Here is a 25,367-nt window from a genome sequence, read left to right on the forward strand (position 1 = left end):
CAGGGCCAGTGTCTGCTCAAAGGAGCATAATTAACTAACAAGTGTTAAAGTCAAAGAGACCATAAATCACCAGCTATTGAGTTCTATTTAGAGATTTACCACACTTTTGAAGGTGCACATTAAACCTCACAACATAGCACGTTTCTAGAAAACCGACATTCAGCGTTTAAATCGAAGAGGGAGCACATGTGTTGTCATATTACAATATCGTATGTGGGCCTGTGCAGTCACAAGCAGAGCTGCAACTTGCTATACATGAAGGCTGTATTATAGCCTAATGTATAATTGCAGGGCTCAACTACCATAGCTGTAATTAGAAATGCAGAAAAAATAGAAATGCAGTGCCGAAAATGTATGTTTTTGATTTCTTCTCCATGATGCTAGCTGGCCTAGAGACTAATCAGCGCTCGCCGCATTCATAAAGAACGCCGTATAAAGGTTATAATCAGCGTAAACAGACCCTCTGTGCCAATGATGATTGTAATACATTCATGGTTTCAATACAGCAACAAAGAATGAGGAAATCCAGCCGCTGTTTGCTTTTTGAGGGTTTCAGTGTGTGTGTCAACACTGAGAGAAACAACCAACACTGTGGCCAGGTACTCGGGGTGGGCTGGGGAGGAGGACACCCACACACACACGCGCGCAAACACACACGAGCTGCTGTCAACACTTTTGCGCTCGCTTGTATGAAAAGACTCTTCCGGCCTGCTGTCCCACTTCAAGCACAGTTGTGGTCACTGACGTTGTTTAGAGAGAACATTTCTTTCACACTCTGGTGTCTGCTCGTCTATAAAAAGGCAAACCCGACCCCGAAAATAGCCTGACTTGTTTGAAACAGCGGAAGGATGAAGCAAACACTCTCTGGGACACAGATGCTAGTGAAAACCACTTTTATTTTCCACTCGGGTCACGTGACCATCCTGTTATTCTTCGGCCTGATGCAAATGCGGTTGTCACCTACTGTTGCTGAACACCGATGCCTGCAGTTGAAGAACTAAACTGACGTGCTGTACGTGCCTCTCAGCTCCAATCACACACATCATGTCGCTGTATAGTTTCAGACGTGTAAATGGATTTTTAATGTCCTGCATCCAACATGAAATTTTAACATTAACTGCTGCAGTCTGTCGTGGAATCATAGCTGTCCTCACTCTTACAGCTGACTGATGAAGATAAGCCTCAGCCCATTTAAAACAGGAATTCAAGCCAATCAGAAACACCCCCTTTGTGATTTGTCATTAGCACTGTGGAGTATGGCAGGGAGCGTGTAGGTTGAGTGTCTGTGTGAGCAAAGCAATCCTTCAGCTGGGCTTCAGAAGTTTACTCTTGGTGTTCCACAAACACCTGATTTTAAAGAATGTGTTAAAGTTAAATACTGCACACAACAGTTAAGCCAATTATATGACATTTTTGCTGCTCGTGAGTTATTGAATATTAGGTAAAGCTGCCTCCGCTGCATCAAGACGACACATGATGTGGAGATGAGCCGTCAGCAGTGCCGGTCTGTGATGTCGACATGTAGAAACGGTACAGATGTCCTTGTCTGGCTCCTGGAATGAGCCTCCCTTTTCCGAGCTCCCTTCCAATCATTCTCGCGTGAGTAAGGGGTCGTGACGTGCTGCTCTTCAAATAAGAAACAGTTTTTCACCAACCACATTAAACAACAAACGCCAAAAAAGTGCTGGCAGCGGCCGAAGCTGGAGCGAAGAACTTCTCGGAACCCCTTTATTTTTACAGGCCGTTTGGAGATTCCTCTGTAATATCAAGTTCTATTCTTAACGCAAACGGGTGCCGACTCCCCCTGCCGCGTGGGTTTGTGGTTGGAGTTGGAGAGGGGAAAGTCAGAAGCATGTTCTGTGACACAGAGGAAAAGTTGATGAACCACACATTGTTCTTTTTTTTTTTTTTCGTAAATATTTGCACAGTCATGTTTTTTCCGAAAATCGGACAAAGCCTGAACTGTTTCTGTCATGTCTACAGCTTTGGGCTTTGTCAGACTCACCTACAGTACACCAAGGCCCACAGTACACTGGGTGACCAGATTGCCTACACAGTGGGACGTGGTGCACCAGGTACCTTTGAGTTAATGAACTACCACCTGCTCCATGTTAAATGTCACTGGAGATTCATGCCGCTAGAACAAGATGAGTTCAGCATTTCTGCGACAACACTATCCCTGATTATTTCGCATCCCAGCCAAAAAGCATCATAAATGAGAATGAGAAGCTCTTATATGTCCAAATTCCCTTTGCCTGATGGCTACAAGTAGAGAGGGTCTCCTTTGGAAGATAATTTACAAATCTAGATAATCCGTGTTTGCTTGCCCTTCCTAATAAAATGCACTAATACAGGCACAGACAGCACACATCTACGTCTCGACTCCCATTCCCCTCAGAGGAAACGAGCGCTCAATAAAATACCCAGATCAGGCCTGATCATTTTAATACGAGCGGAGGGGAAAATGCCAGAGATGGAGAGAAAACCATGTGCAGAACATCAACTGTCTGTGGGCCATAACCCACAGGTTGGGAGGAAATAAAAGCCAGCTGAAGCTGGGACTCGCCTGGTGAATCTGTTTTCTCAGCGCACATGCAAAGTGGAAAGGAGACGCACAGATGGATCAATCCGGAGGGAGAGCGCTGTTTGTGTCTGAGGCAGAGGAGGGAGAAGCTCGGGGGGGGGGGGGGGGGGTTAAAGAACTTTAAAGAAAGGCCATTAGTCCAGCATGATTTGATTTCCTGTTTTGCCAGTCTTGCTCATAGTCAAAAGGCATACAGGAAAATAATGTTGACAAATTACCTCACTGGGAATGAATACCTTGAGATGCAATAAGCCCAACTCCTCTTTCAAAAATACACCTGTCATTCATCCAGCAGGATCCCAAAGTGTGACCGCAGAGGACAACAGCATCCCCTCGCTTCTGAGCTACTGCTGAGCCATCCTGTTTCCTTAAATTCAATTCTCGTGTTGGTTACAGTCACAGGCAGGAACTCTTGTGACTAAGATTTGTTTAATCTTAAGAAGGGCATCCAGATAAAGCCGCAAACACAAACATGTAGACCATTTGCTTTTCTCATTGCTCTGCTTTTCTTCGGTATGAATTAACAGTCGTCAGTATGCTTTGTTTACACTGTTCGAACTCATCTTCTTACTTCCTTTAGAACATTTCAAGTGCAACCTCAAAACCACAACTTCCTTAAAAAATGTAAAAGAAGTATTGTCGCTCATGTATCTGCACACAAATCAGCGGACAGGATCCATCAAGCTTGATGATAAATGATTTATTTAACAGGTCACCATATGTTTCAACTCACAGACCCAGTTCTTAAATTTCAGCTAAAACGAAAAAAATGATCAAATCAGATTATGACTTGTTCACATGACAACTCTGACATCACACTCTTGGCTCAGTGGCACCCTGCCACCCATTCACACTGAAGAGAAGGCATCGAGGAGGGAGAGAATCGCTGAGGGAAGTGGCTGTGGCTTTAGTGTACGCCGTTTGACGCCCTGTTATTCCCCAGGCTGCGGAGAGGAGGCCCGCGCATCATGGGACTCGCCTTACGATGCTCCCCGAGCCACCGGGCCTGCTCCCTGGGCTCTGAGAGCAGACGGGGCTGACGCAAATGCGCTCCCTGCTCTGCATTATCACCACATCGCAGCTCAGCGCCCCAGAGGCTGCAGGCGCGATTCACGTCCTTTCAAATCCAACTCCCACAAAAATAATAAGACGTTGAAAAACAGCCTGCTTTTCAAATGAGACCGAGCGCTTCATGCATTGCATCTGCACCCTTTGCTTTTGCTCTGTCAAAGGTTCTATTGTGTACAAGCGCAAACACAAAGTTTAGACAGACATCTTATTCATATTGACATCTGCTCGCCTTTGAGTAAATGTCACTTGGAGCAAGTTCAGCCAAAAACTCTTAATGGTTGGCATCAAACGCTCACCACACCCATTAACACATTTTAACAATGTGTAGAAATAGAAACAGTGTGCCCATTGTGACTCAGAAGCCTTTGCTATGCATCTGGGTATCTTAACACTGGCCTATTAGTTTTGTGCTGGCGCAGTCTGTGCATGTGTACTTACATAAGAACTCACCAGTGAGCTTTTTAATGTGGCCTCCATCTCTCAACCCAGGCCCATATAGCTCCGTTTCGAAATTTTTAATTAATAGAAAGATGTTTTCAATAAGTGAACTGGAAGCATGTGAGACCTGTCAGTCAGAACTAATCAGGAAACAGTGCAGACCGTCTGCACTGGATTAGAAATTAGCTGCGAGGAGGCAGGATGATCAAGTGGGGTCACTGCGCTGCGCTGCATTAGCTGAGGCCTGAAGCTCCTGAAACCACAGGCGCAGCTCTACAGCATCTTAAGGAGCTCAGGCGGCCTAATCAAAATCAAATCATCTCCTTTTTCCTCCCCTCTCTCCCTCTATCTTTTGGTCCTGAGAGAAACAATTACTGCTACAGCGGAGGAGGAAACCAAGGGGTCCCGAGCTTCTTGAGCAGCAGCAGCAGCAGCAGCAACAGCAGAAGCCCAGTGCTTTAAAGTAGTCTTTTATTGGATATCAGAGCTGGAGGAGAGTCCAAAGAAAATAGGTCTTATTCATGATTAGAGCCAGCTGTGGCTTTCCACACTGATGACTCATCCATTTTTCTTTCCCCCCTATTCTTTTGCTTTTTTTCACGGTGTGGTAAAGAGGGGTGGCGGTTGGGAGGCGTGAGGGTTTCTCTGTTAGAGAGCTCAGCCAAGTTGACACCGAGCCCATATCCACTGGTGGTTGTTTGTTTGGATAATGGAGGGTATCGCGGCCGCAATTGTGCCTGCTCACTGCTTTGCTCAGACTCACTCGTGCACTCAGTGCGCCACGTGGATTCCCTGCACGTTTTTTAATATCTCCACCTTTCTTTCTACTTTTTTTCCCCCCAGTGCCGATTATAAAGACAGAACCCAGTGATGAATATGATTCTCTGGGGACTGCGAGACTGCCCATGCATTCAAAGCCCTATTACAGCCAGCCCAGGCTGACTCCCATCATGCCTGTAGCCGATCCTGATGCCTGCCTGGTTGGTGGCTACCCTCCCTGCCCACCTCGCCATGCTGCCATGCCATCGACGTCCCCCAGCTCCAGCCCCACGCTGCATGACCTGTCCCCCGTCGCATACAGCAAGTGCATCCCCAACAGCCCCGGCCATGCAGCGCCACTAGGCCCCCTGGTGCCCCCCATCCAGGAGACCCCTGGCTGCCCCAGCCTCGCCCACCCAGCATCGCCAGACCACAGCTCCTCCCTAGGGTTGCTCCATTCCCAGGGCAGCCCCAACCACCTCAACAGCCCCGGGCCGCATGTTTACCACCCTATCTATGCCAACAGCAGTCCCTCATCCTCCCCGGTATCCCACCCTTCCACTCCCGGTGGGACTGCGGAGAGCCCGTTCGTTCAGGCCTACAGCCCCAGTCAGGCTCAGGCGGCAGCCAGCTCACCCAGCCTGTTACCTGAGGATGCCAGCCCCCCTTCAATGGCCATCACCGTCAAACAGGAGCCCCAGGAACTGGACCAGATGTACCTAGATGATGGTGAGTTACAAGAAACAAGGTGTACATGCACTGTTTCCATTTGATAATCTTTTGAATAATGCGAGGGATTTTGTTTTTCTAGATGAAAGCTTCTCTTTATGAGCTCCCTGTCATGCCAAAAGTGGCTGTTTACGTAGCACATTACATTTATTTAACACCTTTTGCTTATCTGCAAGCTCACACACATAGCCACACCCTGCCGCACCTCTCAGTATTTCCTGATGAAATTGTGGCGGCAGATTTACGTCAGATTTGTGTAATTTTAGACTTGGCAGATTTATTTGCTTTTGGCGCAACGTGCCGTCCGGCTTATGTTGTCCAAGTGGCTGCTTTACTTTAAAACAGTGGATTGCCTTGATGGGATTTTGAAACAATCTGTCAAAACATCAGAGCGCCGAGGTCAGCCGGGGTGCAGCAGAACAAAAACAGTGGCACACGCGTAGCGAACCAAACTGTTGACACAACGACTAATGAAGGAAGCAAAACAATGGGTAGGGGTTTCCTGAACTGAGCCATTTTTCCCCCCATCTTTCTGGGAGGGATGGCGGGAGGCAGGAGGCGAGGCTTTGTTTTCCCGTCTTTTCCCCGTGGAGTCGACACCATGCGGCTGTCGTCATCAGGGGAGGCTGTGGGGTCACTGGTCTCCCTCTGGCAATGAAACCAGTCACACCCAAGGGACCATATGGCCCAGTTTATTGCCTCCTGTGTCCATGCCACATTATGTCTCTCAGGTCACCAACCTGTTATCTGTGTTATCAGAGGCTCCGCGTGTTGTTATTCCATATATTCATGGAACACATCAATGGCACTGTGCCAGGTTGAAATGTTAAAATCCCCCTGCAGCCTAATGGAGGTGGGGGGAAGACAAGTCCACACTGAACTCAGAAATATCACCCTTCCTGTGTACCTTTTGTTCAGTAAACTGTGTAGTGTGTGTGTTTGTGTTTGTGTGTGTGTGTGGTGCATGCGTGTCCATGTGTGTGTGTGTGTGTGTGTGTGTGTGTGCGCATTTCACTCAACAGCTCTGGGAGTAGAGGGGTGATAGGCATGAGGAGACCAGGGGAGTTGTGCTGTGGAACTGTAATTGAGTTGAAATGCGGTTGTCAGCATATCTGTCAGTCCTGATGAGTCCCATTAGTCCTCACCTCATAAACAGACAATACAGAGACAGGAGGGATGTCTGCCTGTTATCAGCTACATATATAAACTGATTTCCAACTTTTTCATTTCCTTTTTTCTTTTCTTTTCTTTTCTCTGAGCAGCGCCGGATGCTCTGGAAATCTAATTTGAAACAAAACTGCTCATTTGAAATTCTTCGGGACTGTTTTTAATAGCCATGGCAGGCAGAGGCTTTCATTTCAGCATTAAGTGAATAAAGTGAAACTCTAGCTTTATTTTGCATTTTGTAATAAGGTTGGCAAGGGGTCCTTTTACACCAACAGTATGAAGATACACCGAATGTACATAACAGTGCGAAGGTGAAATCATGTAACCTTGTTTATCCTCCCCACTACTCCATCCACTGTCACTTTAGCAGGCTCGGTCTTCCTCCCGACCCGGTGCCAAATGTATTCAGCCAGTGATTACAGTTGCATTAGGGACGCGCAGGAATGTGTATTGATTGACCAAGGACAGTGAGGCAGCCCCTTGAAAAACCTCAATATGCAGCTGCTGTGCATCACCTAACGTCTGTGCAAGCATCTGCGGTGAACTCCTGAAGTCCTTGTAAGTGTGTGGTGGTAACAGCACACTCCAAAGGCATCTCCTGCTCCCAGGCCCGGCCCTATCCCAAACCCCTCAAATGAGCCCTAAGCTAAAATAAATAAGATCGGAAGGCAGCTCGCAGGGCGTCCCGCTCCCCGTCCGCAAGCATTACCACCGTATGTTAGCGAGCTTGAGCGCTCCATTAGAGAGGGAAGACAAGCGGATGACCTCACCACAGCAGCGGTGATTTAACGCCAGCCATGTAGAGTAGCGTTCCTCCCCAGCAATTGGGGGCCAGTGATTTGGAGTCTGCAGGAGCACACTTGATCTTCCCCAAGAGTGGAGCACCTCCCACGCTTGAGCGCTGAGGCCTCCGGCTCTCATCAGCCAGAGGAAATGTGTCTCGCTGGCCAGGCCCAAATTTTACGCAGCCCCTGAGAAATCACTCAACTTATCAGCGGTGAGCTACTGTACCGCAAGGAGCTTGGTTAGTATGGAGGGAGTCTGAGATGTAAACCCCCCTGACTGCCGTACACGGTCTCCGTTGTAATCTGCTAAACTCTTCCCTCTGCTGCGATAGAAGCTTACTAACTACAGCTCCAGACATGAGGCGTTGATTCTGGTGTCTGCAGCAAGGTTTTATGGGAAGAATCCAGTTGGCAGTCAGATCTGCGTCGGAGCGGCCATTTTCACTCAGCGGCGCGTCGGCTCTCACCTGCTTCAGTCTCACTTGCCGTGCCTGGAACGAAGCGGCGGATCAGCGTGGTTCGGAGAGTGGAAGCGAGAGGAGGATGAAAACACCCCGTGCAGCTGGACGACTGCCCCGCTGCATTGTTGACTCACCGTCGTAAACAACGCGTGGTGGGGCTCACATAAAACCGGAGTTTGCAGACATTTCGTACTTACTCACAGCCCACTATCTGTACTTTACAAGGCACACGGCTGTGAGAAAAACACCAGTCCAATGACATCAGCGTGCACGACAATAGAAATGGTGAAAAAAGTCGGCCTGCAGCGTTTACGGTAGCCTTGTTAGCCGGGCTAATTAGGCCAAAAAAAGAAATGCTAAAATGATGGCATGCTTTGTCACACGTCTGAGGGAGCTGTTCTGGTGACATCATACCCCTCTTGTCTCAAACTACCACTGACACACATGTCCATCCACACACACAAACACAGACTTTTTTTAATGTGGGAAAATCTAGCCCACATTACTTATTGCAAAACCTTCACTTTGACCCCTATTCCTGGTGTTCATAGGTGTTTTGGCGTGGCTGTGCACTGTGTGTGTGTGTGCAGCAGGATTTGTGTGCAGGCTGGGCTAGACGTTTGTTCCAGCGAGGCTGCTGCCGTGTGTCCTGTCTCATTAGCTGCTGCTGTGATGGGTGATATCATGAAATGCAGCTGAATGCAGCACCCAGCAAAGGAACTAGTGCTAATCAGAGGCCCAGATTTCTACCAGCTGCCTCTCTGGGAAACAGAGGGCCCTTATTCCCCAAAATAAGAAAAACACAGAGTGCAACGCAGCCGCTGCCGATTTCTGACATTTGACATATGTGCTCTGATTGCCTCGTGTTACAGGGTAGTTTTCCTTGTGATTGTTTCCTCCTCAATTCAGAGTTTGTGCATTTGAAACTACTGGGCTTGTTTTCTCAAACTGGAAACAGAATTGTTGTAGGCCCTCCTTTCCTCCCACCCTCCCTCCGCCAACAAAAAAGGCATTCTAACCTTCCTGAGGATCTCCGTCCACCACGGAAGCTTCTGAAGGCAACTCGAGGCTTTCCTCATGGAAACTTTTACACATCCTGGCACGTTGCCCAGACCCCAGGACTCCGCAAAACCCCTAATGATGATTGAGAGCGCGTCCGCACCTCGCTGAAAACATGCTGAGTCGCTAACATTGGAGTGCCGCCGCAAGGCTGGCTCTGGGATCGGAGGGGGTCAGAAGCGAGAGGATTTTGGAGGGGGGTGGGGGTGGGTTCATTAAAGTGGAGGTTGAAGTGTCTAATGGGACTCACTAAAGCAGGAGAAGCTCCTGTATGTTTAGTATGTGTTTGAGTGTTTGAGTGTGTGTGTGTGTGTGTGTGTGTCTCTTCACTGTAAGAGCCAGTGACAGCCTGTGCTTTCACAACACTCCACCTCTCACCCTCTGGCCTTTTGGGAGCAGGTCAAGCTCCAGCTAATAGCGCACGGAAAGAAAGGCTGGCTTGTGGTTAAGTGGACGGCTAAGAGAACAGTCGCCTTCTACACACTGCGATATTGACGGGTGCAAGAAGAAGGGTGATGGCTTTTTTATTATTCATGACAACAGAGAGGATGTGGATTTCTCACTATTGTTGGTCATTGGTGCGTTCTCACATTAGAAATCCTGTTTTCCTGGCAGCTCTTGACATGCTGGAGTATAAGTAAAAGTTTGGTTTGCTGGAGAAGTTTTATAGTCATAGGAAAAATTAATAGGCGGCTGCGCTCTATGACTGGCCTTTTAGAGTCATTGAGCCTAAGCTATGGATCAACAGCTGCACTTTTGGGATCAGCGATATATTTGATTCAATTTCTTCTCATTTGGATCAAAAATCATTACTTTTACTATGCAAACTGAGCAGCTATGGCTCTTATTACAGACCTCACAGAGTGCTTGATGGGGTGCGCTCAGTAGCAAACGTGAAGATGTGTATTGATCTGGTTGTGGTGGAGCTTGGGTGCGATATTAATTGATCAATTAGCTGCGAAAGTTTTACTAAAAGGCACCAACTTATTGCTTGATCTTATAAACGTGTTAATCGCTGTCATATAACCTCGAAAAGAGGAGCACAGCCAAAATTGGTGGTGAAAAAAGAAATCTTTATACCCCGTAGCAGTCGGAAACTTGAAGTCACGCTCGTAAAGCAGATAACAGTCTGCTTCAACAGAACGTTAGTTTGCAATTTGAAGTGTTAAAAGTTGCAAAGGAAGTACAGAGATGGAACCCAGAGGATCCCATGGTGTCTTCGCAACAGAAGAGGAACACCTTTGCAGTTGAGTCGAAGTCCTCTGGATTACCTTAGCACCCTCTGTTTCCTCTTACGTCTCTTTTATCTCTGTCCCATTGGCTGAACATGAGAGCCTTTAGATTCCTGGTTGTGATCAGATTTTTTTTTTTCTTTTTGCAACACATATTATGAAACCCACTCAATAACAGACGCCATTGTCCAAGATTGCTTGCAGTTTAGCAAATAATTGGATCTAAGTGGTTACATATGACAGTGGCAATGGGGTCACTGTATTAGTGCTTTGATTTTTAGCCTTTTGTAAAACCATTGGGAATATTATTAGTTTTGATAAATGCAGCAAGATGAATCTGTAAGAATTCAATCCGTTCATTACCGCAGCACCCTGGCTTTTATGCTTGTGTGTGTGAGAGCCAGAGGATCTGGTCTGGTTTCAGTCGCTCCGTCATAATATCCACAGTCACTGAGAAAGAATGTGTCTGCTGAAAAACTGCAGCTAAATTATCTAAACAAATTGGGTTTCTTTTGTGTCTGGGATCTGATACGCGAACACATTTAGATGAGAGACTTTGAGTGGGTTTAGTGTTTATTTTGCCCAAACGTCAGAGATGTGTGATGCAGGTTTGCTACTTCAAAGATTTGTGTCTTATTTTCTTCCATTATTCCAAGCTGTGTGAAAAGTGGACAAACTATGTGGGCTCTGTATGGAAGTGAATTACCTGGTGACAAGGTACAAGCACAAGCTTAAAGCCTATTCACCATAAGAGCTATACTCCTTCAGTTCACCATACGTCATGCATTTCTTAGTTTCTCCTGACACAGCGGTTTAGAGGCTCGGTTTGTGTGGCTCACATTCTGAGGTTTAGGAAACACGCGTTGCAAAGCCGCCGAGCCACACGGATCACAGCGGGTCAGGACTCAGACAGGGCCTGTGGCTTGGCTGCAGTCTTCCTGTGTACATCTGTGATCATGGAGCTACCACCTCACGCCAGACACTCTCATTACTGAATCATAATATGACAAATGTCAGTGTGGTTGACTGCTCTGACAGGATGATCTGAGAGAGTCTCTCTCTCCCACAAGTCATTATCTCGGCCTTGCCGAAGGTTGTGTTGAAGCTGTGATATAAGCAGCCTGCTATCTGCTACTGTATGGCTTTTTTTTATTTAAAGCTATATTTTATTCACTGCTTCTGCATCAGATTTTCAAAAGGTTTGTTCTAAAAAGAACAGCCTGTAATCCTCGCAAACAACACACCACTACTGCATTTACTGTAAATCACTTCCTCTGTGGAGACAATTGATATTGATGCAAACAACACAAAAACTGCACAGTCTCAGAAACCATAAATTTGCCTCGAATCTATGATATTTCCTGCTGGCATTGAAACTATGAGCGCATGGAAAACTCATCCAGTCCAGGAACATACTAAACACACAAACAAGCGCAATCGATTCGCAGAAAGGCACATTTTCCCTTTTCGACTCTCTGGGGTCAGGATCGGCTTCTGGACAGCATCCCCGAAGCTAGCGGGGTTTCTCGCTCAAGGATACACAAGCAGTCACAGACAGCTGAATGCCGTCCAAAGATGAGCTCCTCCACTCGAACACAATAACCACACTCGCATGATACTTGCCACGAGCAGCTGCAGTGTTTTTGGTTGGTGTTTAGGGGATGTGAATACCTGCGGCATCGGTAAACAGGAGCAGGTCTCCATCCCTGACCACTTAATAACAGCTCCCCATCTGAAATGTGTTAGCTCAGTGAAATAGTATCCTGCAGTGACGGATGTCAACAGAGAAGTCTGATCCAGCCAGGAGGGATGGGGAAAGCCGTTGGGTTTTGCAACTCTTGGCAGAGTTTGCCGTCTCCTCCGTGTGCAGATACCTCAGAATGAAGAGGGTGGGAGAGATGGTCATAGAGAGAGAGCTGCAGAGAGAGAGGAGGAGGAGGGAGCATGAAGGCTGATACAAACTTTGAAAGGGTCCCAGTAGAATCTGTCACATGACTATAAACCAAACACACACGTCGCCTGTTTTAGTTTTGCAGGCAGGTTAACGTAAACTGCAACTGTCAAAATAGTTTGCCTCAAAGGATAGGAATCACGCCATCCTCAATTCATCTCTCACGGGCCTAAAATGGAGGGACGTAGATGCATTTCTTGTGTTTTGAGATTTTGGGGTCAGGACATCTCATCATGTCCTCACATCCAGGAATATTCAGCGAGCATGAGAAGAAGCAGGTCAGCCATAGAAATGAAGGAGACACTGACACAGGCAGACAGACGAAAGAGAAAAGGGGAAAGAGGGGAAAATCTGAGGTGGAAGAAAGTAGCATGCAATCTTGGTGATTTTCCCTGGCAGCTTCTCCCACTGCCCCTGTTCTTCACACTCACACACACACACACACACACTCTCACACACACACACAGTACGTGCTCCTTTCACAGCTAAAACTGTTAAAACCAAAACACTAAAAAGAAAGACAAACACTGTCGAAGTTAAAGATCACATTTTCTTCCTTTCCCACCAGTGGCCGCTCACAGTGCAGAGGCTTACCAAGCAGTGGGTGAATAGGTTTACTTCAGGGGAGGGAATGATCATAACCACTGAACTGTAAGCGTCCTACTGTTGACATGTGACCCACGGCAGTTATAAACCTCAACGGGTCCCCGGACTCTCCTGATTGTACTCAGCTGAGCTGGGTTCCTCGCAAAACAACATGCTAACAAACAGGGAAATCCTTTCACGCTCAGTAAGCCTTTATTACTGTGTGAAGCGTTGAGAGATTACATGATGAAAGGCCACAGCGGCGTTACACAAACCTCAAAATTAAGTTCTTTAGCTTGAGAAAGGTCAAGGTGCTTCAAACTAATTGCTGACATATCCCAGCTTTCAAACGTTTATGTGCCTTCAAATTAAATCAAGGGAACACTTCATTTTAACCACCCCCCACACGTCCCCTATTTTGCGGTTCTAAGCACTATATAAAAACAGAATAAACTGTTTCGAACACACCTTAATATAGTGGTATGAAATGCAGAAATTAGGGAATTTTAAGTGCTTATTAATGTATTTGTCAACAGAGTAGTTCCTCCAATGAGACAATACACATCACAATATAAATATAAATCTCATGTTTATTAGTGACATGCATATCACATAAATTAGATTTAGACAAAAAAGAAATACTTCAGAGTGAGGAAGGAAGCCAGTGAACACAACACAAAGTTATTAAACACAACATGAATAAAACTTTAATACATTACTTCCTTAGTAAACATTTCATTACGTCAGATAGATTTTCATTGACAATGGTGGTTGTTCAGCTCCCATGATCCCATGCCGCTTCAAAACATCATGAGACTACTTACTATGCTTTCATCATTTAGATTGAGAGACTCATGGCAGCAGAAACTACATTCTGTGCATTTAACTGTTACAAATACTTAATTGGAGGAATTGGTTGCAAGCACATAAATGACAGTGTCCTTCTATCTGCATATGTAACGACATTATAGTTTGCTATAAACGTTTATTAAGTACTGATTCTGATTATTAATGCTAAACACAGGAGGTTTAAGTCAATTGTTCCCATGCAAGGGTTGACACCCTTTATATAGTATTTATATGTTGGAATTAATTATTGATTTTACTATTATTACTAATGCTTTATAGATAAGGTATGAAGCATTAATAGCATTAGCTTTCAAGATGTGAAAAGTTCTTCTGTTTGGTATTAATTAATAGCTTATAAGTGATCAAAAAAGCATTTAAAAATTATTCATTAGCCATTACAATGACAACAAATCGCTGGAAAAGAAGAGAAAAAGTGGTGCCATTGTTTTTATGTCCTGTTTTCGTGCTCTTCTGTTAGACTCCTCAAGTCCATTGGACTTTCTGGTACTTGAGGACAAGACAGTTCTGTCTGCTCATGTTGTAAATCCGCCATGTCAAATCTGCAGGGAGCTCGAGTTGGAAAGCTCGGCTCCCAAACACAGTGTGAGTGAAAATGTCACGTACATTTTAATTAAATCAGTCAGATTTACTGCATCATAGAGTAAAGTAGCAGGCTCCTGTTTCTGTTAAGGTCTTTAAGTGGCAGGTTCACTCCCTAAGCCCCAGCAACTGTTAAATCTATGCGATTTGAAGCAGCACGAACAGAAGCAGGTGAAAATGCGGCGCTATGATTTACAGGTGGCAGCGAAAGTCTCTGTCTCTTTTACTGTCTCTGACACTCTGAAAACTACACCGTCTCCAGATGGATGAAACTTTGTCTGTCTATGAAAATCAAAGCGAGGTCGAGGGTGTTGGAAAGGAGATAAGTGGAACATTTGCCAAGTGTACGTGAATAAGTCCACGATGTGCCCTGAGGTGACCTCCTCCTCGGTCTCTTTGAATCCCTGCAGGCGCTGAGGATTTAAAGTTGTGAGGCGGCTCTCGGGGTCAGCAGACAGAGTGTTAATCAGATCACACTCAGCTTCAGTACAGAGTCAGATCACTAGAGCTCAGCGGGATGTTGAAAAGAGAGAGCCATGTTCCTGTGTGCAGCGGGAGCTTTTTCAGATTGAGTTACCTTTAGTATACCGTTCACAGCCTTTTCTGTGACTTCGGGACGAGGCGTGCAGGAACCCCCTGTCCAGCTCACCGAGATTCTGGATCAGTGGAAATGTTACTTTCACCAGAGCGTGCGTGCACTCCAAAGCTGTAAAACAACCCGTAAGAGACTAAGAGTGCCGGTTTGAGCAGGAGGACTGGAGTGTCTACATAGAAAGAAGAGTCTAAAAGCCATGCTAGCGTCCCCTAGAGGTCTGGCTGCTCCTCACACCAAATTGGACCAGTTTGGTTTGAAACAACTGACCAACAGAGTGCGGGTTTTGGCATCCTTACACAGCAAAACTCTTGCTGGCAGAGTGCAAACCAGACGGGTTAACCGAAGGCCATGACGTGCAGATACACACTAACAAGCAGACGTTCACCTTAAAAAACAGGAAGGAGCCTCACTGAGCCATCTATCTGTGATGGATAGCGAACAGTAAGGCTTGCACTGAGTTAAGCCTTTTTGGACACAGAGAACACAGATTCTCTATGTATAAATAAAAGAAAAACAATTCTGACATCCCGCATAACAACTGACAGGCGACAGGTGATTTAAAGAAGCACAATACAAATGGAGTCATAAATCGCATTGTACGCAGGTGCACAGCCAAATTCTCTCTCAGACGGCTGCGACCTACTGAAGTATGATTGCTTCAATATGCTCAGGCTTTTTTCACCGTGTGCCATTTTCAAAATCTCAAGCCGTCTGCATCAGCGTCCGTGGCAGCATACGTTTCTAATTCCGAATCAGTCACAAGGAGTTTATCAGATGGCTGAGTTATTTTACCATAAACCCATTGGTAATGAGCCATGCAAAGAGTTTAATCTGTCTCCTTTCATATCTCAATCGCAAAGATGTGTGTGTTGCGCTCACTTCGGTGGATTTTCAGGCCTGGGTGTTTGCTTTTTTGCGGTTCTGCTTCACCGGTTGTGCGAAACTGAGCTTTTGATTTCTCACAGTCTTGAGTCATCCATACACACTCGATGTCAGGAGCTCTCAAGCTTCCTACTTTTATGTTTGCTTTTGATAAACACTTTGTGTTGTGGTGTTCTTCCACCCCAGCTGAATAAATAGTTCACAGCTCAACACAATCAAACTGAACTGCGTAATCAAAATAACCGAAAGCACCGTTTTGCTGCTTAGCGTTTGAGCATCTGCGCTTCCCTTGTTGACATCGCCTGTCAGTCAAACAGTGTGGGCGGTACTGTGGCAGCCTTTTCTTTTTATGCTGAAAAACTGCACGCTCTTACTTCCTGTGCAAGTGCACTTACGGCAGTTAGTGAATTAGATCACTGGCTCCCGGTCTGGTTGATTGAAGTGATTAAACAAAAAATGAAAATTGTAAAATAGTGGATACTTTCACCTCTTTGGGTCAATAAAAATCATTCAAGTGAAACAATCTGCGAAAAAATCCCTCACCCATCATGTCCACAATAAGGCAGTAACCTACATTGCATATCAATAAACAGTGCTTGATAGATGATGAATTTTGTTTTAAGTTAAGATTTTTTTTAGTTCAATTTCTGAGATCCATCTTAACTTCAGTCCAGATGTGAAAACAAAGTTAATTTTTATCATGAACTGCATATTTAGATAATATTGTTCATTAGTCCCTTCAAAAAGAGACCAGATTTTGTATCTGTGGTGTTTGCATTGTTAACATACTGTGTAATGTATATTCAGATCTGCTATCACTACAGCAGTATACATTTTATTTTGTTATTGTTTGCAATGCGGTCTGAGCCGATTCCAGAGGAGTCAGTGATGAGGGCACAGGAGAGCAGCTCCAACCGTGTAAACACCTCCCCCTCATCCTCCCAGGAGACCGACCTCGAGCGAGCACACCCGCGGCCTCCTGGGCCCGGGAGGAAATGAGAGGAGGAGGAGGAGAGGGAAGTGGCAGGCTCGCAAAGAGAGACAGAGCGAGGTGAGATAGGGAGAGGCACAGCACACCATGCAAGATCAAAGACAAAGGTTATGCACCGCTGCAGCCAAAATAAGCACAGCAGTGGCGGGGCTTTGAGTAAAAGTTGTTTTCTTTAGATTTCTAATTTGGGGTGCTGCTGTTTTATTGTTCTCGAGCCTGGATCACAGCACTTTTGGTTCATTTGGCCATTTCCACGTGATTATGATCTGGACTAGGCAGACACCTGAATTCTCCCTGGTCATGTCGTTTGCTCTGGCAACACATCAGATTCAGCTGACTGCAGGCAGCCATAAAGCATGTCCTCTGAAGAATGAGGCACATCAGAGACGCACAGGTGGAGAATAGAGCCCAGCTCCACTTTGTCTCTCCACGTGAAGCACGGAGAGTATGCCATCGTTATTTCTCAAGGCTGCTCCAGCTCTCTCTTATCCAACTGAGCCTGGAGCCCTTGTCTAAAAACAGCAGCAGACATATTGATTGTAAATCTCTTCAGTGACATCAGAGCACTTACTGTTTACACTCCCTACTTCTTATTTTCTCCTCAGCTCTCCAAAAGAGGGACTGTATCACTCCTCTTGTGGCATCCCTGCTCCGGCCCCCTATACGTGCTGTTGAATCAATGTGCACACACACATGCACAAACACACTCTCTTTTTATCAGTCTCATAGTCCCTCTGTGTTCTGTCTGTCCCACTTCTTGCTTTTTCTTTTGCTCTCTCATCAACTATTTCTCCAATCTCACTTTTCACTCACGCAGGGGCACAAGTTTGGTTTCAGAAGTGTTATTTGTGTTATTAATTAATTAAGCAAGCAACAAATTATGCTAAGACTGACAAGTTTTGCATAATGTTAGTATAACAAAAAACAGAAATGTAAATGCATTGTAATCAGTTTCAGTTTTCTTCACAGATATCTAATATTTTATGATAAATAACTGTTTTATATCTGCATTTTTACTACAGAGAGAACTGCGCTTTCCTATATTATTTTTGACTGATGCCCTGAGTTGTGCCTGCAAGTATTATCTTCAGGCTGCATACTGTCCCAACAACATCCAGCAATAAGGTAGTGCAGCGTGTATGTTGCCTGAGAGGCAAAACCCAGGGAAAGCAAAGCTCTTTTTGCTGCTCATTAAGGTCGTTGCTTTGTGCGGACAGTAATAATTGTAATAAGTGAGTCATTGTTATCAGCTCTGAACTTCTCTGATCTGGACTGTGGCAGCTGGACAGTAAGAGCAAAACTGAGCGAGCCCCTCAGCAGAAATCATGCCCTTAACTCATCACTGTTCACCTCAGCTGTGTGAGGAGAGCACAGCAGTGCTTTCACAGTGCCACACAGCTGCTGCTGCGGGGCAGTTGTAAAACCTCAGCTCTCGGGGTAAACTCAGCTTTGTTTTAAAACACAAACCTTCGCTCTGCAGCACTATCTCTCTTCTTTTTTCTTTCCTCTATCTCCTCTGTCAGTTGTGGAGACTGAGTGGTTCCACATGGGAAAGCCCAGGGCTTCACACATCAGCCTAGCTGTGGGGATGAAATATGCTGTCTGTACATATCATCACATCATTAGGCCCAAAGGGATCCCTGCGATGGATTAGAAGCCGTCTACCTGCGAGGCTCGGATGAATTTATGAAGCACTTTATCATGATGAAGCATTAGTGGAACACTTTGTCTCTTTCCATTTGTGTTTATCTGTGGGAATAATGATTGTGTCTCTCTCCGTTTCGCTCCTTCTCTTTCAGTCTCTCCGTCTTTATTCCCCTCCTCGTGTCATTGATGTGTGTGCTCTGACCTTTGACCCCTCCCTATTTCTGACGCTGCCAGTTATCAGCACAAGATAAGTGACGTCGTCCGAGCCTCTCCGTCCAGCCGTTTGAGATGTGTGTGGGAGGCAGCAAATTGTCCATTAAGTGTTTCTGCTGAGGCCGAGAGAAGATTTGATATAGTGGGGAAACAAAAGTAATATGTACCAGGAAATTCAATTGTCTCTCTCCAGCAAGTTTGGGCTTTAGTTTGGCTTCCCCACCAAATCAATTTCACATGAGAGCAGTTCAGATGAGGTTTAACTTTGAGTCTGTCTTGCAGCCAGTCTCCATTCGCTCCCTGTGAGCGCCTGCACAGATCTGATGCCAGTGTTTATCTGTGTTTGTACAAAGGAGCTCGTGTGACTCAGACTTGCTTCCTCAAACGCTGCTGAGAGTGCCACAATAGAAGGAAGCTACCTCGTCTTTCTCACAAACCTGATGTGCTACTACAGGCGGTACGAGGAAGCATAGGAAACACCCCCCTTTGCTACAGCGTGAAGGTCCTTGACCCGAACACAGCTGCAGTTATTCATGTAGTGAAAGTGAACGTGCCCTCCAGGTCTTTTGGCATGAAGAGACTCCGAGTGAGAACAGAAGTCCCTCGCAGGAAGCCTCCGTTAGTTCAGAGGTTGTGTTTTGGAGAGTCAGCTGAGGGAAGCCAGGGGACGTGAAGTCACTCTCTGCCAGGTCACTGCCAGTCAGGCCCGATTTGGCCGAGGACGATCACGTTACGACGGCAGGAACCTCCGACTGACTCCCGATCCTTAAGGCTCTGCGCCTCACCAGACCATCGGGCATCCTCTGTTCTCTGAGGAAGCCTGGCTGTTATCGAACCCCGATGCACAGCGCTCTCGTCTAACAGTGCTAACTAAATCACCAGCGCAGGTCAGGTTCACGCTGGACTCTCAGGGTAGCCAGATGGAGTCATCGCGGCCAGGCTTGGATTACTGAATGAAAAAACAGCAGCACCATATTTTCATCAACACCAGTCGAAAACACTGAGCTATTTCCAGTTTGTCAGCTTATGATAGAAGACACAACGTACCTTATTTGTTTAGATTGGTGCATGGTTGGTTTTTGCACTGATTCTTCTTTGTTTGTTTGTTTTGTTGCAAATTGACAGATTTTTGGTGGGTGCAAACTTTTGAGCACATCAACTTCCTGTGGAAGGTAGTCCACAGTTGCAAGCAGTCATTTCTATGTTTCCAGCACCCTGTGCTCCCCAGGTTTACATGGCACATGGCACAGCAAGATGATGAAGGGTCCTATGTTGCCAGGGTTAGGGTTAGGTTTGACCCAAACACAGTAACAGAATATTGAGCCGGGGAACGTAGGACCCTGGGAACATGGATGCGCTCCGTAGTTGTGAAATCTTGGCTCATAGTATCATAAACTGCTGTGCAGTGTTTTGGCGCCAGTTAAACCTTCAGAATCATGGATATGTTACTCAAACTGGACTTCCTGGCTGAGGTTGTATCTTCTCAGCAGTACCTGTAGCAACATGCCCACACCTACGCAGCCCCTTGTGTTTTTTAAAGCTGTGCTATTTTAGTCCTGAAAGCCCGCTGGGCCTTCTGTTATGGTCGCTCTCAGACAACCTGTTACACATGAGCAAACCTGTGCGTCTTCCTTAGTTACTATAATGACTGAAATGGTGCCGTTTCTAAATGTTGACCTGTGCTGTGTTGTTTATGTATGCAGTACTCAGGCAGCATGTGGAGGCTCTCCACCACCCCGTCTAGCAGAAACAAATCACTCTCCATCATAGTTGATACAGACAGATTATTTTAGCGAGGTCAACATTCATTCAGCCGGCGGCCGCGCCCGATGGAGACGGGGGTTGAGCTGCAAGCCGCTGCCAAGGAACAGCGGTAGGGCTTCACAAAGGAGCTGAATTGACCATTGAACTGTTCAACACAGCTGGCATCACAGTCATATTTTCATGCCACTCTCACACCTGCCTGAAATAGATCTCCCAGCCGCCCGGCCCTAAGTATAAGTCCTGACAGGTCCGGGCTGCGGTTTACTGATTGCGCCGTCACTACAGCTCATAAAGGATGTCACTCTGTTTAACTAAGACTAGCAGGGCACGTTTTTTTTTTTTTTTTTCTGGTGTGTTAGTTTTTTTCGGCAGGGGAGTATTTGGAGTGCAGCTTTCCGCTGTTTTTGTTTATTCATGAGAGGGTATCCTCCCAGTTACAACTTTCCGTTATTAACCTGAGCAACTGAAAAAAGAAAAAACAGAGCAAGTTTCCAGTGCTGCAGACAGGGATGTCAGGCCGTGGGGAGTGTACATTTCTGACTATAAACATATAGCTTTGCATCTTTATTGTGAAACATAACATGGCAGTGTTTTATGCAATAGCACATACGCATCATGAAAATGGAAACTAGCCCTGTGGCATGTTTTGTAAAACACTACAACTAGCTTTACAAGGCCTAATTTACAGAGGAGGCCTGTATCCATGCCCATCGATATTATGCAAGGGGCTGAATTATTGGAGCCAAATTCCTCTCTGAACAAAATGTTCCCCAGCGTGTCAGACCGCCTTCCCTTATTCTGCATGGTTGTGGTTATCTAGTCACTTCACTGAAGGTGAGACAGACTCAAAAATGCAGAACTGTCACGGTTTGACTTAAAGGAAAACAGAAAAATATGCAGAACTGTGACACCTGATCATGATCAGTCCTTTTTGTCATTCCCCCCATCCAAAAAAAAAACTTCCATTAAATAAAGAAAATACTTTTTAACTAAATTTGATATTTTTAATAAATCAGATTACATTAAATGCATTTAATGGCCAAAACCAACCTTTAAACCATTACCATTTAAAATATACATGCACACATATTCATATGGAGTCACTACCTGTGCATGTGTCATCATGTGTTACTGAGGTTTCATCAACTGTTCTTTCAAATTTCTTCGTTTCCCAGAAGTTGTTGCACCTAAATAATGATGATGGCCCATTAAACAGCTATAAATAGCAGCTTGGTTGTCTTGTGGTTTAACAGTTGGCCACATCCTGTTTCTGAGATTCTCACATTGCCGACAGAGTACATAGATGAAAACAGAGGGGCCAGTGTGTTACCTTTCTTCTCTTTTATCACTTGTTTCTTCAGAATGGAACATCGTCGGGCATGCCAATGGAAAATATCAGTTGATATAGGGCAGAAAAAAAAAAGCACCGCAGTTAAATTGTGGGCGGAGGAGACGTCACTATTTTTTTTTTTTTTTTACAGTGACTGAAAAGAAGAAAGGAAGCCACTGCTTTCCTCTCAGAAAAATAAAGGGTAAATTTGTGGCTTTTTGCCACTGCGCTGTTGGGTTTTCCCTTTCCTTCTTCAAAATTACCTGGAGCTGTTTTCTCACCTCGGCTAACAGACACGAGCAGCGACGGTAAAACTTGATCGTTTAATTGTTACATGTTCTTGCACTTCCTCTGTGTCCAGAGCTAAAAATAACCTCAGCGTGTAAATGCCTGTTTAGCCCGGAGTGGAACAGAGTTGAAAACAGGCAGCAGTGTTGGCACAGGTTGGATTTTTCCAATGGGAGTTCCTCCTGTTTAGGGAGGTGAGTCCCAACCAACCTGTTTGTGTGTGTGTGTTTGTGTGTGTGAAGAGGTGGGTGTTTGGCTGATACTGAGAGCAGGGCATGGTATTATAGGTGTGTGGCCTTCTTATTAAATTTATGTTATTACTGTAATCACAATGAAATTTATTTTTTCCTGTATCTATTTTTGTCTCCATCATTGGTAATAAAAAGCTGGATTTTTTCACATTTCATCAGCACCGTAGCCGTTAAATACGGCAGTGCACTGATAACAACTCGCAGCACTGAAATAGTGTGTTGTTTAAAGGACTCCATCTTGTTCCCTCTTGATGTTTTCGTCTTGATCAGCGCCGATGCGCCATTCGCCAAACAGTATCTAGCGATAACAAACGGCAGGCCTACTCTGGGCCTCAGAGTGGGTGGACTTCCTGCCTCAGCTCCTTGCTGCGGATGGTGGCTTCACCACACTCTCTCCGTCTGCGTCGGCCCACTTTATCACAGCAAGCTCCACGACGGAGGAGCTTTTTGTTTTTGTCGAGCCACGGGGCTCAGGGTCCTCGCCATCTTCGCAGTCACTTCCCTCTGTTTTGCCAAAGAACACAGAGCAGATAAAGGCAGGGGAGTGATCCGTGTCTGCCCGACTGTGGGAAAGGCGCGGGCACAGGAACTGGAGCAGGAAAGACAAGACGGTGACTTGAAAACAGAGATGTGTGTACGGGGATGATAGGAGTTTTAGAGGCTGGTAACGACAATGAAATGTTTGGATTGCGGTGACTGATATCCAGTATTTTTCAACTTCGCCACATCTGTGCCAACTATTCAGTGTGGCGTTGCCTCATGTGACATGATTCATTGCAGTCTACAACAATAAAGAGTTGTATCATCTTCAAAGTGTGAAGTGTTGAATAAATTCAAATTTGTGTCCATCAGCTTATTTGAATGTGCATTTGGGAATATACCGCATTAGAAATGAGTGGATGGAGTCTGCAAAATTCTAAAAACGTCCTTAATTTCGAAGAAAAAAAAAGATTTTTGCTTGTTTAAGGGGTTTTTGTCTTTTTCGAGAAAGATCGGAGATGGAAACACTTTTCCTGAATAAGTTCTGATGCAGCGAAATTTAGCTCGCGTGACTGATCAGCTGTTCCCACTGTTGCCTCCTTCCCAAATATTCCCATAACCTGTCAAATATTGTCAAGATTAGGAAATAATCAGAGGGCCTTTATTGTGCTTTTGTGGCGCATATTCCTAAAACAAATTAAATGAAAGTGATTTAATATCTTGTGTAGACTAAAAAGAGAGGTTTAAAAATTAATGGTGAAAATTGAAGCACTCGTCTTTATTAAGTGTGTTTTAATGAGCTGAATTGCTATTCAGTGTGACTCGCTCATAATGAGCCACAACTTCTGTTTTCTTTCCACAGTCAACGAGATCATCAGGAACGACCTCTCCAGCATCTCCGTGCACACTCATGCATAGACGTCCAGAGGTCCTCTGCAGCAGCACACACACACACACACACACACACACACACACACACACACACACTCACGCAGTCAACAGAACGAGGACAAATGAAACCCAGAGACCCAGACGATGAAGAGTAGAGCTTTGACCCGGATCTCCCACCTGGCCGTCGTTGCCATCAGCTCCTCCTCGCTCAGAGACTCGCCGCAGACTCACATTGATCACTGGCAAGCTCCATTTGAATAAACAGATGAATGTTATATTTACAAAAAGGGAAGTGATATCAGGGGCAGAGTACACGACGACACTTGCCTTAACTCGCAGCAGATGTTCTTTAGTGGACCAAACAGCTCAATGAGACTGAAGCACTTCTGTCGTTGACAAATCTTCATTTCGAGTGTGATCTGTATGTTAATGCATGGACAAGCTAATGGGACAGCAAGTGTCACACTTCATCACTTTGGCTCTTTTTGTTTGTGCAGTCAGTCCGCGACAACCGAATTGGTGCCTTACAGCAGTGATACTGACGGCAAACAACAGCAGCAGTCACACAAATGCAAAATGGTTCATTGTAACCCAAAGTGGAAGTTTTTATATGACCTTTTTGTATCAGTTCAATGATTTGTTTACAGGGAAACAGAATAAAAGGCTGGAAAATATATAGGGAGTATGTGAATAGATTAGAATTGTATTTTTTCTTGCTTCCTCATTATTATCTCATCGTTCATTTATACTGAATGTTATTGTATGATATTCTTTTGTATAAACATGTATTTGAAAATGTACTTATGTATGCCTTATGCTTATATCATGCAGTTTGCTATTTAGCTTTCCCCTTTTCCCCCTGATATGATTTGTACCATTTCTGCAACCCTGCATTATGCTTTTCACCTTAGTGCCTATGTTTTTTTTTATCATCCCGCCCCGGTCTTCCAGTTCTCCCATCCAAACCATGACAAAATGATGCGCAGACAATCAGAGAAGTATATAGAACATATCCTATGACAACAGTTCCTGGTTGCAGGAACTTATAAAGGCAGGTATCAGAGTTTTCTTCTCCCCCAGCTATAAGATAGTTGAACAATGGTATGCTTACCTGCTGAACTGAAATGAGAATACTCCTGCACAATATGTATTTGTCTGTTACTTCTTGCACTGCAGGTTCGCTTGTAAATAGGCACAGGGATAATCTAAGTACGCCACCGGCTCAGTTTTACTCGTCATTTGGGTGATTCCACTGAGGAGTTGGCAGGACTGTTACTTACTGTTGGCAATAATTGATCTGAGCAAACCAAAGGATTTTATCTTTGGTGAAATTATTGTCCAAGTTTCCTTTTTCTGTCGGAGGCTTTAGTGTAGAGCGGCTCCCCGTACAAAAAAAACAAAACAAAACAAAACAAAAACATGATGCACTTTACCGCAGAAACGGAGCAGATTTTCTTGCTTCCAGACCAAATGTTGCAGATTGATTTCCACTGTCGTGTCACAAACTGACCTACATCCGCTCTTCTTCCACACAGCTGCAGTCTTTCCCATGTTATCTGTCTTTTGGAGCATGCACCTCGTAACAATGTTGGGGATCATTTAGCTGAGACTAGCTTACAATATAGCTTCCTAATACATTTTTGGACTTATAGTATAATAGCATGACTAAACTGTATGAATAAGGTTTCTATTTTGTGCCTTACTCTCTTTCTTGGCTACAAGATCATTGCAACTCTATAATGCTTTTCTGTGTAGGCACAAGGTG

At 45.2% G+C, this 25,367-nt stretch overlaps 1 protein-coding gene across 2 annotated transcripts in view; it reads left to right on the forward strand.

Moving 5' to 3' along the window:
* Positions 1 to 23,719, forward strand: part of LOC121610298 (nuclear factor of activated T-cells, cytoplasmic 1-like) — a 55,950-nt gene extending 32,231 nt beyond the window's left edge. For both annotated transcript variants that reach the window (XM_041942331.1, XM_041942332.1), the window contains exons 9-10: positions 4,937 to 5,581; positions 23,574 to 23,719. In XM_041942331.1, the coding sequence (XP_041798265.1) occupies positions 4,937 to 5,581; positions 23,574 to 23,629 (701 nt within the window). In that variant the 3' untranslated portion in view covers positions 23,630 to 23,719. The remainder of the gene's footprint in view (positions 1 to 4,936; positions 5,582 to 23,573) is intronic.
* The last annotated feature ends 1,648 nt before the right edge of the window (positions 23,720 to 25,367 follow it).

The sequence above is a fragment of the Chelmon rostratus genome, chromosome 8, assembly GCF_017976325.1.
Source record: "Chelmon rostratus isolate fCheRos1 chromosome 8, fCheRos1.pri, whole genome shotgun sequence".
NCBI classification, from domain to species: domain Eukaryota; kingdom Metazoa; phylum Chordata; class Actinopteri; order Chaetodontiformes; family Chaetodontidae; genus Chelmon; species Chelmon rostratus.